Genomic DNA, 15,206 nt, shown 5'->3' with positions numbered 1-15,206 from the left:
GAATTGAGGGAGCCGGGTGCAGGTCACGCAGGGCCTGTAAGGCCTTGGCACAGGGATGGCGTCTTTATTGTGCTGGCTGTGGGAAGCATGGGGAGGGCTTTCACAGGGGTGTGAGAGAATTTTCGTGACCACTTTTTTCAAAGTCACAAGCTGGTTTGCGTTGTGGAGAATGGACTGGAAGGGGCAGGCGCTGACCCAGCTGGACTGGTTGGAAGGCTGCTCTGGAACTCAGGCGGAAGCTCGGGGTGACCAGTATTCTATCAGGGGAGATAGTAGGAGCTGATTGGATTTAGGATATATTTTGCTGATGGATTTGATGCGAGGTGTGAGACAAAGAAAAGCAGCAAGGCGTTTCTGACCTGGTGAGTTGTTTAGAAAGCGTTGCTGTTTCTGGGCAGAGGGGATGTCTGGGAGGAGCAGCTCTGTGGGAAGATGTCCGTCACCGTGTTTTGACCGTGCTGAGTCCTAGCGTGAAGTTGAAGAAGCCGTGGGATTCGAGCCCTCCCTTCCAGGAGATGATACTGAAACTGTTGGAGAGCTGATGTGATCTGTCTTAAGATCCCATTCTGCAGAGTTCAGTTCCCCCGTGGACTTGACCTTCGCACTCCTTCACCCAGCGTTTGCCCTCTGTCACGGTTTCTTGTTTCTTCTTCCTCAGACTCTGAGTATTCGGACTGAATTAAAATCTTAGCCTCTCCACTGGTTAGTTGTCATGGTTTCACTTCTCTGACTCTAGTTAGCGGCTGAGAAAACAGACTGTGGCACCCACCTCCCCTGTGCTTGGAGCGATTGTGTTGATAAACGTGAAGCCCCTTTGAAAGTAAAAGTGCGCCGTAAATGCAAGGGATGACCATTTTATTCTTGTGCTTTCGGTAATCTTAGTCTTAGAAGCAGGTGGATTTATTGACTTGTTGATGGTTGCAGGTGAGAGCACAGAGCCGGGATAAGCAGATAGAAGAAAGGATGCTGTCCCACAGGCAAGATGACAACAACAGGCATGCAACCAGGCACCAGGTACGGGCCTTGCCAAAGCTCTGGCCGCTCGCAGTCTGAGAGCCAAGCCTCGGATCTCCTCTGCCCCATAACGGCCTTGAGGTCTCTCCGTGCCTCTTGTCCCCTGTGGCATTGCCAAGTCACCGGTCTTCCGTCAGAAACTCAGAAGCCTATTTGTTTTTGTTTGCTTTTCTCCATATAGTAAAATTTCATGAAGCAAACACTTCTGCCTCATAAATGAAGGACTCCTGCTTCTTATGAAAATAATAGTAATAGTTATAAAAAATCATCCTGATCATTTGAAAGCTGCACCTGCCGCTCTGTTTCCTCATGTTGCATCTGCTTTTTAGCCCTTTGTTGCTTTCAAGCACTTCCACTCTGCTGGCATGTTTCCGAGGTCACCAGTGACTTTTCCTTAGCATCTGACACCTGTCGATCATGTCATTTTTCTTTTATTTCTCTCTCGCCTTGGATTCCAAGATGCTGCTTTGCCCCGATTTTTCTGCCTCTCTGAACATTCGTGCTTATTGGTGATGCTTAAATTCCTAGTTCTTCCATGAAGACCTTTGGTCTCTGCTCTTGCTGTTTTTCTGCCTAACTCTGTACCTATACCAAGAAGAGATTCTGTTTATATAACTTGAAGGCCTTGGACACCTCTCAGCCACTGTAGGAATTCGTCCCAGATCGCCCATCGTTAATGAATTTCTTCCTCATCTTGTTCCATCGGAATGTTCTCAGAATGCTGGTCTGGCCCTTGTCACTTACCATACACACATAGGTTATCATATGGATGTCTGTTTTTGTGGTTAGATTATAGGTGGATAGCGGAGGAAGCCTGGTGAGGAGGGAGAAGTTTGGGTTTGGAGCCAAACAGATCTGGATTTGAGTTCTCTGATTCTCTTACTCCCTGTGTGGTCTTGGGCAGGTCAGCTAACCTCCTCAAACTTCATTTCCTTGTGACACATCCTGGCATTTTTCTGTTAATAAAAAGGAGTGAATAATCCCTACCTTGTAAGGCTAACAAAATACGAATCCCCAGTGCTTGGCAGGCTTAAGCACTCTGTAAGTGGTAGCTGCACTTTTTTTTCATTGTCTGTCTTGGGTGCTAATCTTACTCAGTTTAAAAATTTTATTTATTCTCCTGTCAGTACTTGGAAAACCGTAAACATTCAATAAATGTTTATTGAATTGAAATCACCTTTATTTTATTCCTGTTGCTTTGGTGGAGACGTCCCTCCTTAAGTTATGTTCCTTTCGGTTTAATATAAAAATAAGTACGAACTGGCTGTAATCATGGTGGTCTGGGAACCCAATTTGGAGTTTTTTTATTTTAAATTTTTAATGTTTATTTTTGAGACAGAGCATGAGGGAGGGAGGGGCAGAGAGAGGGAGACAAAGAATCTGAAGCAGGCTCCAGGCTCTGAGCTGTCAGCACAGAGTCCGACGCAGGGCTCGAAGCCACGAACGTGAGACCGTGACCTGAGCCCGAGTCGGAGACTTAACTGACTGAGCCACATCCAGGCACCCCCCAGTTTGGAGTTTTAAAGTTGCCATAGTACCGACAGGGCGGCTGTAAAGTGTCTGACATTTTATTTTCTTCCCTGCGGAGTTTTGTTTTGTTTTGTTTTGTTCTTCATTTTGAACCTTAATGACATAATGCGTTTTCTGGCTAGCTTCTCAGCTTTCTCCTTCCTTTTAGGCACCAACAGAGAGGCAGCTGCGGTATAAGGAGAAGGTGGCCGAACTCAGGAAGAAAAGGAATTCTGGGCTGAGCAAAGAGCAGAAAGAGAAATACATGGTGAGAAAACGTTCAGCAGTCGGCATCAACTCTTGCGATTGCACTTGATGGCTCTTAGTTTCTAAACTCTGCTTTTCACATTTGCTGTTTGGTATTCTCAAATAGAAGCGCCCTCCTCTGGCCCTTAGTGTTGACCATAATCCCCCCGAAATGGGGGGAGGTCTCCGAAAACCAAAATGCCATTAGAATCTAGATGAAACAAATTCAATCCTCTAGTTGTGTGTAAACCTCACTTTAGTTGTAAAAGGTTAAATTTAGCCACGCGAACAAATTCCAGGATATTGGAAATGTCTGTATAAGGAAAAAGCATTTGCCCTAAGGGGTAGTCTGTGTATTTTTAATGGGAAAACAAAATTCCTACATGATAAAGAATATTAATTGGGTGATATATCCTATAATAGGATTTTTTGTAGTATTTTAATTTTTTTCTAGTTTTAAAGATAGTGCAAAGTAATTTGTAATAGGAGACACAGAACAATTAAGAAAAGTACAGAAATAGGGGCGCCTGGCGGGCTCAGTCAGAAGAGCATCTGACTCTTGATCTTGGGGTCGTGAGTTCGAGCCCCACGTTGAGTGTAGTGATTACTTAAAAGTAACCACAGTTACCATTTGGGGAAATAGCCTCCTGGCCTTTTACATAATGCCTTATTTATATAATTTGGATATTCCTGTAAGTACAGCTTTCAATTTCTGTGTTTTCACTTACATGGCTTGAACTGATTATCCTCAATTTCATGGAAAACTCTTCAGAAATTTTCTTGCATAAAATTTAAGATTTATTATAAATGTGGTTTATAAAGATTTATAAATGTGTTAATAAATGCTTACTATTGAAAATACCAAAGGGACACCTGGGTGGAGCAGTCAGTTAAGCTTCTGATTTTGGCTCAGGTCATCATCTGGCAGGTTGGTGGGTTCAAGCCCCACCTCAGGCTCTGAGCTGTTCCTATGCCTCAGATCCTGTGTCTCCCTCTCTCTCTCTGCCCCTCCCCCACTCGTGCTCTGTCTCTCAAAAATGAATAAACGTTTAAAAAAAAAGAAAATACCAAAAGTATAGACAAGAAAAATTCCAATAAAAATCACCCTCTTAGACATAATCCCCTGGGTGTTTTGGTGTGTGAACTCTGGGTCTTTTTCTGATGTGAATTTTTATTTTTTCATGGAGTTGGAATTTTGGCTTCTTGAATCATTCCAATAGATGGGCTGTGAGTGCTTAGGTAGTCAGCATGGCTTCACAGAGGCAGAACCGTGCCAGGCTAGGCATTTACTTTCTTTGGTGGTCCTCCCTGCCTTGTGAGTACTCGTCGTAACGACTAAGGGGAACGGCCAATGGGAGATGGGTGGTGGGCTAATTTGTAGTTGAACGCCTGCACCAGCCTGTTGGGTTTGCAGAGGGAGGGCTCTGGTATGGGGCTGGTTGCTGCTTCCCTTGGCCTGGTTCAGGCCTTTTATCTGCACTTTGGGTAGATGTGGAGTAAACAATACGATAGCAGCATTTACGGAGTGCGTGTGTGGTAGGTGTGGTGGCTCTGTTGTTCCCATAGTTTCTAGGACAGCCCTGTATGACGGATGGCATCTTACCTATTTCATAGATCAGAATAGATCTAGAGATTTAGAGAGTAGTAATTTGCCCAGGAATCATACGGGTAGAAAGAGCATCTGAAGGAAAAGCTCCTGAAATTTATCTTACAAACATCTACTTTCCAGTAATTTGAGCTAGGTTGTTCGGGCCCAACCTTCCTGTTATAAATGCTGGGTAGGATATTTTTTAAGTTTAAAAAAAAAAGTGTATGAAACTAGAAGAAACAGTACTGAGAACCTCCATCGTAGGTAACAGAGTCCAAATTCAAAAGATAACAGGTCAGATGGGCCCATAAGAACCTGAAGACTTTGTAATAGCATCCAGATACTGGGGAATAGTTTGTTCATATGCTAAAACGTGTGTCAGCTCTGGAATGTTCTCGCTAGGCTGAGCCATCCACTGCACTTAACAACCATTACCTTCCATTCTCTGGGTGGGAGGTGGAGTCAGGACCTAGTGGGAAGGGCTACAATCCAAGTTAAGTTTAAAAGGGAAGTTTCCCTCGTGGCCTTCTCTTCTTGCACAAGGATACTCTTCGAGACTATCATGGTGAGATTTGATACTTACTGAGAACCGCCTTATTCGTATGCTTCTGATTTTCTATGAATATTGCCTCTTTCTTCTTGCTTAATATTCAGTAGAACGTTTTTTAAAGAGGCCAGCCTGTTTTTCCTTTTCACTTGAGCTGGAGGTCTGAGGCGGGAGCATTTAGGCCTTTGGCAGACAGTGTATGGTGGGTGCCAGCGACTCCTGGGACGGAATTTTCCAAGGACCGCTCGGTGGCTAACCTTCCCCATTTCAGCTTTCCCTTTCAGTCTAAAAGCTCAGACTCTTGAGTGAGTGTCTGTCAGAGATTTGGGGTTTTGTTTGTTTTGCTTTGCATTTCAATCTGGGAGTATCCACCAAGGCTCCTTCCAGATCTCAAGATTCTAGGAACGTGGAGCACCTTTGGGTTTGGTATATTTTATTTATTTGTACTGTCGTGCACATTTTCAGATGAAGAAATGGAGGCATAGAATTCTGATCCTCGAGATGCTCATTTAGAGGTAGAAGAATGAATGAAACTTCCTTTTTGAAGGTGTAGGAGCATTTTCTTTCTAGATTCATTAGGGTGGATAGTGGTGGTTTTTGGCATTAACCTGATAGTGTGTCTTATGCCCAATTCCTAGTGCCTAGTATAATGCCTGGCGTATAGTAGGCACTAAGTAAATAGCTTATAGTTGTGCTTGGCCCCGTGGTTGGCATCGATTGAAATGAAATAGATTAAGTTCTTAGAAGCAGAGAGAATCACGCTCTTGTTATTTTCCTAGGAACACAGACAGACCTATGGGAATACTCGGGAACCTCTTTTGGAAAACCTGACTAGCGAGTATGACTTGGATCTTTTCCGAAGAGCACAAGCCCGGGCTTCAGAGGATTTGGTGAGTATTAAAACCTTCAAGCTGCGGACCACTTGTGAAGGCATGTGGGCCTGCCAAGAACAAAGATCAGCAATCCATTGGCTGGGAATTAAACGTTCTTTGCTGCTTGGACCTCTGTCCCCTTCCCCCAGCCCTCCGGCTTCGGCTTTGAGGCGATCCACCCCATTCATATTTAAAATTATTTACCCCTCCTCCCTTTCCTTTCCTTTCCCCGTCTGGTTTTCTGTCTCCCTCTCCCCTCCCGGAAGGACCGGGAAGGACCAGGTCAGCCGTGGAGGTGTGGAGGTGTTGAGGCCGGCTAAGACAATAGGTGCCCCTTGGGCTCAGTTGGGTAATTTGCAATTCTGAGGGCCTGCGGCCTGGCTGAGCGGCGCTGTTCTCTTAACCCCCTCCAGGAACTTGGCTTAGCAGAGATTCCTCAGCCCTTCCAGCCTAGCTCTAACAGAGTTAAAAGAGCAGCAAAGAGGAATAATGCAAAAGGCTGTAAGCAGCTATTTTAGAAAATTCAGTTTCGATCTAGCCAAGTTTTATATACAGAGCTGGTTTTCTGTTCTGATTTTTATTGACAGTTTCCCACTTAGTTTTGAAACCGTAGGCAGAATTCTCAGCAAACTTTGCTTTAAAACAAATTGTGATACCTCTGATTTAACAGATTAAATATGTTGAGGGAGGAGTGCCTGGGTGGCTGGGTTCGAGCCCCGCGTAGGGCTCTGTCTCTCAAAAATGAATAAACATTAAAAAAAATTTAATGTGTTGAGGGAAGGCTTAGCTTAAACCGCGAACATCCTCTTAACCTTTTTATTAAAAATTATATCAAATACTTCATTTACAAATCCTCAAAAGACTTGTTGAGAACCTGGAGGCGTTGGGTTTTTTTTTAAAGAAAGAACTTTATCTAGTTATTTATTAATTTTACATGTATTTATTTTTGAGAGATAGGGTGAAACAGAGGGTGAGTGGGGAGGGGCAGAGAGAGAAGGAGACACAGAATCCAAAGCAGGCTCCAAGCTCTGACCTAGCGGTCAGCACAGAGCTCCATGTGGGCCTCGAACCCATGAATCGTGAGATCATGACCTGAGCTGAAGTGGGACGCTTACCTGACGGCGCCAGGCGCTGCCTGAGGAGTCAGGGTTTGACAGCTGCCCTGGGCCGGGCCGGGCCGCTCCGGAACAGACCGTTCCCCAGCTCAGTTTGTTCCCCCGCTCCACCTGGTTGTGCTTAAGCATTCTCGCCACCTAGTGGAGGAAGATCCCCAAAAGCATTTTCTCCTTTATCTTGAGTTTAGATTACAGCATGAAAGCACCCGTCGTGTTCCAGAAATGTTTTCTCAGGGACCTACATTGAGAGGGTGGTCCCCTGTACCTGTGGGTTTCTGTCCCAATGATCCGTAAGCTTTGGAAGCAGGTCACAAAGCACATTCTAGGTATTTGGTTTCCCTTTCATTTGAGAAGGGTCCAGCAAGAGTGGGGCATTTGCATTCTTGGTCGATTGCTTTAAAATTTGGTTTGGTGCAGGCTGCTTAAAAACAAAATTTCACCAAGGGCTTGCTCTGAGCTTCAAGAGACCAGGCCTAGAGCATAAAAGGGAGCGGGGAGAAGCCACTTGCTTTCTGTTGAGACCTGTGTTCCAGGCATTGTAGACCGGGAGCGTTCTAGAAGCCTTCCTGACTATCCATGCTCAGGTAGGGTAGCGCTCTGTAGCGCAGGTTTCTCTCCTGAGTTAGAAGCCACTTGTTTCTCTCAGAGCCTAGCGCTGTAGCCTGCCTGTAAATGGACTCCAGGCTTTCTAAAACAAACGTTGAGCAATCCTGTCCTGACTGTTTGCTTTCTTCTCCACTCTAGGAGAAGTTAAGGCTGCAAGGCCAGATCACAGAGGGGAGCAACATGATTAAAACCATTGCTTTTGGTCGTTACGAGCTCGACACTTGGTACCATTCTCCATATCCTGAAGAGTACGCACGACTGGGACGACTCTACATGTGCGAATTCTGCTTAAAGTACATGAAGAGCCAGACGATACTCCGCCGGCACATGGTCAGCCGCCCGGGCCTGGGTTCCGCGATCGCGGTGGTGGGGGTGGGGCGCTCTCGCTGTTGACTCCCTCTGGATGGCCTTTATGCAGCGCATCTCGGCGGTCTGTAGCAATGCGCTGGTAGGCGTAGGAAATGGAAGGCCGCGCTTCAGGGTTGGGGCTTCCGCCCTGGCACCGGGAGCAGCTCATGTCCCTGACCCACAGTGTCGTACACATCTCCTTGGCTCTATGAATTCCCTCGGCCTGCAGTTTTTGTGTGTTCCAAACTAGGTGAAAACAAATGGACTTCACTAGATTGACTTCATTAGAGCAAGGACAGTGCTGACTCACCTCTGTATCCCTAACCGCCAGCGTGGGCAGTAAATGCCCAGTAGATGGGTGTTGAATGAATGCTCATTTAACAAAGGCAAATTACAAAGTTTACGAAACGGGTTCGTTGGTTCCTTCACAAGTAAGTTTAGTGCTTTCGGATTCCTGAACATTGTCCTTCTTATTAAAATATGAATAAAGCTGTGACACTCACTTCACTGCTTCTTAGATAGTTTGTAGCTTGAAGTCATTGTTCTTTCCCTAGTTGTGGAGTGAAAAATCTTGTCTGGAGCAAGGGAATTTCTGGGAGCAGAGATGGGGAAAGATTGGAGCCTTCTGGGCAGGGAGCCTGCCTTTCCCCGTTCCCACAGTCACAGCATATTTGGCTCTAAGACCTTCTAGGGTGTCCTAGCTTCCGGCCCCCTGCCCCTTATTTTCCGGGATTTCCATATGCTGAGCATCTATAACCCAGGGCTCCTGTCCTTCCACGCTTCTCCCCAGTTGGGTTGGGGATAGCTACATTTTTTGTGTTGCTGAGCACATGGGCTATAGTGCTGTGGCCCAGAACCGCCCCTGTGAGTTCAGCCGTCCCTGACCCCTGCACACTTGGGGCAGAGAGGGGCTGCCAGAGGCAGGGGCAGGACTGGTGGAGACACAAGGGTGGGGACACCACCAGGGACCAGTACTGGAAGGACTGGTCTCCAACCGTGGTGGACCATGAGGATAAACTAAAATACGGCGTTGCCACCTGAAAGTAAGGTTGGTATTTTTATTGGTATGAACTTCTTACCTTTTGAGTCTTTCTCTTCCTTTTTGTTCCTGATTATTGAGTGCCATTAGCCAATGAAGTAGCCAAAAAGGGCAGGAAATAGTAGACAGGGTAAATAAAGGATCTAGACAAATCTGAAGGTCAAGGAAACATTTTGTATATTTGAGGACCTGGTGCATTAAGTGAGACACAGGAATCAAATTTCAGGAAATGAAAACCTGTTTTCTCCCACACCTCTTCTGATTCCTGTTGGCTTCAGGGGGTAATCACTGACATGGGCCTTCTTTGCCCATTTTGCCAAGAGTTTGGCTTCTGTTTCTAAACAAATAATCGTTACATCCATTGGGTTGTTGGAAGGAGCCAGCATGAATAAAGAGGGTGGCTATAGGAACAGACTGGGTGGCGCTTTCCTGAAGTAATTCCGGTTCATACTTGGATTTACAGGTGACAGATTGGGGCATGATTCTTGAGTTGACCAAAAGTCCCAATAAAACTTAGTAGAAAATGTTCGGTGTATATGATATTTTAAAGCGTATTTACATAAAACTTTTCAAAAGAATTCACCTGTGTGCAGCAATGGCTAACAGGCTGCATTGAATCAGGTAGCAGGCACCTGGGGGGCTCAGTCCATTAAGTGACCGATTTTGGCTCAGTGAGTTCAAGCCCCTTTTCAGGTTCTGTGCTGACAGCTCAGAGCCTAGAGCCTGCTTGGGATTCTGCGTCTCCCTCTCTCTCTGCCCCTGCCATGCCCGTGCTCTCTCAAAAATCCGTTACCACTGAAGGTGAGGAAAGGGTATCTTGTGCCCCCTTGTGGCCAGGTGCCCACCTACCCCCACAAGTTTCTTAATGCTTAACTTTTTTTTTTTTAAGCCACAGAAAAGACTTGCTCCCATTCCTTATGTAACAAAGGGAACACTTTGGGGGGGGTAGTTTTTATTACTGCCGTCCTCTCTTCTGATCTGAAAAAAAGAAGACTAATGGCTAGGTGGTAACAATGTTTACTGGTAAAGGTAAACCTCAAGTTTTCCTGCCCTCACTTAGCAACTCTAAGCTGCTGGAAATAAGCTGCTTAAGAATTTCCTGTTGCCGCACAGCGTTTTATAATCAGCGAGGGTATTTTTTTATCTGTCTTTTACGTAGTAGATGATTTTAATCTCCTGGGCTGAAACAGGTCCAGAATAAGATCTAGAAAACTTGTTCTAAACTGCTATAAAATACCATTAAGTGGGTTGCCATGATTTTAGAAGCCTATTTTGAAAGAGACAGCGAGCGGGGGAGGGGCAGAGAGCAAGGGAGACACAGAATCCGAAGCAGGCTCTAGGCTCTGAGCTGTCAGCACAGAGCCCAATGCGAGGCTCAAACCCACGGACATGACCTGAGCAGAATTCGGTACACTTAACCAACTGAGCCACCCAGGCGCCCCTCAGCTAACTGAATTTGACCTGTGACTCATTAGTCCTTTTGAGCAGTAGTCTTGTTGGGGAGAGTTGGTTTCCCTGACACGCATTCCATTCCCCGGCAGGCTAAGTGTGTGTGGAAACACCCACCCGGCGATGAGATCTACCGCAAAGGCCCCATCTCTGTGTTCGAAGTCGATGGCAAGAAAAACAAGGTAAACCGTGGCAGGAGGAGCGGGCGGCGGCGGCGGCAGTATGGATTCACAGGCTTCAGAAGGCGTTTGTTTGCTCTGCATTCTTGCCTTGTAAAGAAGAGAAAGCTCAGCTCTTGACCAGAGCACACTCTCTTTAATCAACAGTAGCGATCGCATCTTTAATTTTAAGCCTTGGTCTGATAATTTGAGGTATCCCTGATCCACACATGAATTCTGTTTCTCTGCTTCCAGATCTACTGCCAAAACCTGTGCCTGTTGGCCAAGCTTTTTCTGGACCACAAGACATTATATTACGACGTGGAGCCCTTCCTGTTTTATGTTATGACTGAAGCGGACAACACCGGCTGCCACCTGATTGGATATTTTTCCAAGGTCAGCGGGATCTGGAGGTTAAGAAGCTAATGGCCAGAGCAGGGTGAATGATGTGGGCATAGGGGGACGCAGATCACAGACAGAAAGAGGCAGTGCCCTGTGATGACCAGCCTTCCCTTGCAGGGGTGGGGGCTGGGGGGGCTCGGAAATCCGTGTATCAAAGGTTGTTTAATGAAAATGTGCAATTCTTTACTAAAAGCTAGTGGTTTATTCATTTCTGGACTTGTGGGCTGGAGCTGCCTATTAATTATTGGCCAAGGCCCTGCCTGCTAACCCTTAAGCCCACATTTTGTCGTCAAGCCAACCCTCCTGGCTTTGCCCTCTGTTATTAGCCGAAAACCAGGAATATGTTCCTTTTGCCTGGCTTTCTAGCTGGGCTCTTTTGTGATAATGCTGCCGTGCCGTTGAAGACTGAAGGCCAGATTTTGCTTACGACTTCTTAATATAAACTTCATTGAAATGTCATTCACATACCATCCAAGTCACTCACTCAGAGTGCATACTTCAGCGTTTTTAGTAGGGCTGGGCGACAGCGACGCAGGCCACCCGTGTCGCTACCCTGGCAAGAAACCCCTAAGCAACATGCCGTGTTTCCGTGCAACCCCTCCCAGCCCTGTGTCTCGCTAGGAGTTTGCCTCTTGTGAACATTTCACGTAAGTGGAGTCCTACAGTATGTGATTTGCTTGTTGACCAACCCCTTCCAACCTGGGGGCTTCCTGTTTGGGGTCTCCCTCCTTTCTAGTCAGCAGCCCCGTTTTACAAACATGACATTCACAGAGGGCTCCCCCAGACCAACCCAGCATTTGAAACCTCACACGTTCTTGCCTTGTGCTCTGACTGTAAAGAACTCAAGTCCGGCCCCTGAGAAGGCGGACTGGTCTCGAGCCAGGGAAACCTCGGAATGAACGGCTTTGGGCATCGGAGGTGTGGGCGCAGCAGCTATGAGCCTGACAGCCACTCCCGGGACTGGTTAGCCAGCTCGTTTGCAAGCGCCTAATTTTGAATTTGTGGGGCCGTGGGCACCTTTGGTTGCAAGCCCTCGTGACCTGCTTTCCTCTGTTTGCTCTTGATTTCAGGAAAAGAACTCATTCCTCAACTACAACGTATCCTGTATCCTTACCATGCCTCAGTACATGAGACAGGGCTACGGCAAGATGCTCATTGATTTCAGTAAGTGAAACTGCCAAGGCCTGCGCTCCACAGGGGGCGGGGGCTAAGGGACGATGGTCATCTTTGTGTCCCGTGGTCTCAAGGTCCTAGCGGGCAAGTAGCAAGTGAGTGAGTGTGTGGTGAACATCGGAGCGATTTCAGTCAGCCTGGCATCATTGACCCTTCGTTGTACCAACCCAGAGTTGGTACCTGATAAGCAGGAGAAAGGGGATAGGAAAGTAAGCTTTGGAGGATCGTTCCCACTTGAGACTTTGAAACAGCACGTACACGCCTAACGCTTTTTGCGTCTGTTCTTGGATTAGGGATTTCAGTTTTGTAAGGCCTCGTCTAGAGGCAGCAGTTTGTTTACCTGGTAGAGGCTTCAGGCCTCATTGTTAGTGTATTCTGTATTGGGGAATTTATTTTTAACCCCCAAATCCGTACTCTCGGCGCTTTTGTGGTCACTTGTGGGCATGCACACGGCAGCAAAAAGTGAGGCACCATGTGTTCTCAGCTGCAGACAGGCAGGGCCTCCTTTGCGCACTCATGGTAGAAACAGATGTTCATTTTATGGTCCCTTAGTGCACCAGTTTTCATATTTTTGTGCTTTTTGTTGATTTTATTTTAAGAACTTTTTAATGTTTATTTTTGAGAGAGAGCATAAATGGGGGAGGGCAGAGAGAGAGGGAGACACAGAAGCTGAAGCAGGCTTCAGGCTCTAAGCCGTAAGCACAGAGCCCGACGTAGGGCTCGAACCCACAGACCGCAAGATCATGACCTGAGCTGAAGCTAGCCGCTCGAATGACTGCCACCTGGGTGCCCCTGTTGGTGATGTTAAACGACCCCTAAGTGGAGTGCTGAAGTGCCATCTAGAAAGGCCATGGTGTGCCTTGCAGAGAAAATGCCCGCGTTAGACAGACTTCATTCAGGCATAGGTTGTGGCGCTGTTGGCCGTGAGCTGGATGCTAACGAGTCGACAACATTTGTTAAATAAGATGTTGTGTAACAGAAACACTTAGGACAAGGCTGCATAGTGGTGGGTTGATGAAAACCTGACCAAAGGTTCACAGAAACCGAAACCCTGTATTTCCCCCAGGAGCACTGGTGCGGTATTTGCCTCGACTTTAGAGAACGTTGAACTCCTGTAAAGGACGAGACTCAACTGTATTTTATTCAGGATTCACTGTCCTATGACATGTTTTAGTCAAAATTAAAATCTCAGTGTTGGCCTTCCAGCCTTTCCATGTTTAAACACCTGGGAAGGGAGGAAATCAGGAGGCAGCACAGTCCCCGCCGGGGTTGGGGTGTGTGTTTGACGTGTCTCTGATACAGGTAACTATTTATAAAATAGCGTAAATGTGTTTTTATGGAAAGTTTCAGCCATGCATGAAAGAAGAATAGTTGCATAATAACCCCCCTGTAATGAATGATTAGCGTTTTATGGCCAATCTTGTTTTACCTCTGTTTCTGCCCTCAATTACTTTGTTGTCTCTAAAAGAGATCGATTTCATGTTAAAAACAAAAACAAAAGTCAAACCTCCCAAAACTCCTTAATCACCGTAAGTTACAGTATTCAGATTCCCTTAATTTTAGGATTTTGTTCCTTTCAAAAACACGTGATGATTTTTCCTCTGCTCCAAATTGTCATATTGGGATTGATAGACGTGGCTTGTCCAATCACTTGTAGTCAGAAGGTTCCCACTCCCATCTGCTTCTTGATTTTCTTTGCCATTTACTTGTCAGAAGCAGGTGAGTTTCCCGCTATGGTTTCTCAGAGTAGATTTTGTGGACTGCCTCCCCGTAATGAGGCTCGGGTACTGAGATAATAATCTGTTTTTTAAAATGTAAAGATCTCCAGAGGTAACAAAAGCCACCTAATGAAATGGCTTCCCATCTCTGTGCCCAGTACCCTGTTCCCAACACGCTCCTCCAGAAGACCGTCGCTTTGAAGTTCTACGTGTGAACCCTTCCAGAACTTTCTTCATGTCTCGTCCTAGTAAATGTCAACACCACATTCTTCCCTCTGGCGTATCCCAGGGTAGCGGCCCGTTTGGCAGCCACGGGTATGGCGTTGGGTGTCTCAGTCCTAGCGGACTGCAGAGCACACGGTGTTAGGCCTGCTGTGTGCGGCGGCGCCCGTGCTCCTCCGACGAAGCACAGTGTCTGTGTTCTGTTCCCCGGCAGGCTATTTGCTTTCCAAAGTGGAAGAAAAAGTTGGCTCCCCGGAACGTCCCCTCTCCGACCTGGGGCTCATAAGCTATCGCAGTTACTGGAAAGAAGTGCTTCTCCGTTACCTGCATAATTTCCAAGGGAAAGAGATCTCTATCAAAGGTTGGTTTGGAGTCTTGGAGGCGGTTAGTGCCACTGAATAGTCCAGCTTCTCCACGTGGCCCTGCCTCGCTCGTAACCTGCAGGGTGAAGGCCTCGCTCATTCTGTTTCACCTGAGGAGGAGAGAAGCCCATCGAATATGGGGGCACTGCAGAGACCCCCCACTAAGGGGTCCTCAGGGTTCCAAAGCATATGGCCCCTTGGGAATGGTTATAGGATTTAGTTTCACAAACCTAGGGTTCTTAACAAAAGACAAGAAAGAAGAAAATTTTTTTTTTTCCTCATGAAGTCTTAGCACCCACAGGATCTAAGATGTCCCTGTATATTTACGTAAGGGTGGAGGAATTTAATCAGGTCTGTCTTTGACCTTGATTTCTGTAGGGGCCAGAGTGATTCCTTGCTGTACTCTTTCTCTTTTGTAGTTAGGACCAGTCATATGAATGCTTTGTAGACTTTTTCTGAACAGGGGTTGAGCGTCAAAGACGTCAGCCATTTGGATTTCCTCTAAGAGGGCCAGGGGGACACGGTTCAGGGGCTTGGGTCTGCATTTTGGCCAGGTTCTCAGTAGTGCTTCTATTTCAGAAATTAGCCAGGAGACAGCTGTGAATCCTGTGGACATTGTCAGCACTCTGCAAGCCCTTCAGATGCTCAAGTACTGGAAAGGAAAACACCTAGTTTTAAAGAGACAGGTAAGGTTTTTGTCAGCTGCCAGCCAATTCCTGAATGTCTCTTATTAAGACTTAACACGCAAAATGGGACCATAACACGCAAAAGGCAGTCCTATCTTTTTTTTTAAATGTTTATTATTATTATATATTTTTTGGCTGATGTTATTTTTTTT

General features: G+C 46.4%; 1 protein-coding gene across 4 annotated transcripts in view; it reads left to right on the top strand.

Moving 5' to 3' along the window:
* The window catches only part of KAT7 (lysine acetyltransferase 7), a 31,397-nt gene that overhangs the window by 14,129 nt on the left and 2,062 nt on the right, over window positions 1-15,206 (top strand). For 3 of the 4 annotated variants that reach the window (XM_029927524.1, XM_029927521.1, XM_029927522.1), the window contains 9 exons: window positions 925-1,014; window positions 2,693-2,791; window positions 5,684-5,794; window positions 7,636-7,827; window positions 10,426-10,515; window positions 10,747-10,887; window positions 11,964-12,057; window positions 14,221-14,367; window positions 14,948-15,054. In XM_029927524.1, the coding sequence (XP_029783384.1) occupies window positions 925-1,014; window positions 2,693-2,791; window positions 5,684-5,794; window positions 7,636-7,827; window positions 10,426-10,515; window positions 10,747-10,887; window positions 11,964-12,057; window positions 14,221-14,367; window positions 14,948-15,054 (1,071 nt within the window). The remainder of the gene's footprint in view (window positions 1-924; window positions 1,015-2,692; window positions 2,792-5,683; window positions 5,795-7,635; window positions 7,828-10,425; window positions 10,516-10,746; window positions 10,888-11,963; window positions 12,058-14,220; window positions 14,368-14,947; window positions 15,055-15,206) is intronic. The other variant, XM_029927523.1, reaches the window with a different exon arrangement.

This window comes from Suricata suricatta, chromosome 17 (assembly GCF_006229205.1).
Source record: "Suricata suricatta isolate VVHF042 chromosome 17, meerkat_22Aug2017_6uvM2_HiC, whole genome shotgun sequence".
NCBI classification, from domain to species: Eukaryota; Metazoa; Chordata; class Mammalia; order Carnivora; family Herpestidae; genus Suricata; species Suricata suricatta.
This window is presented reverse-complemented; position numbering and strand designations above follow the sequence as displayed.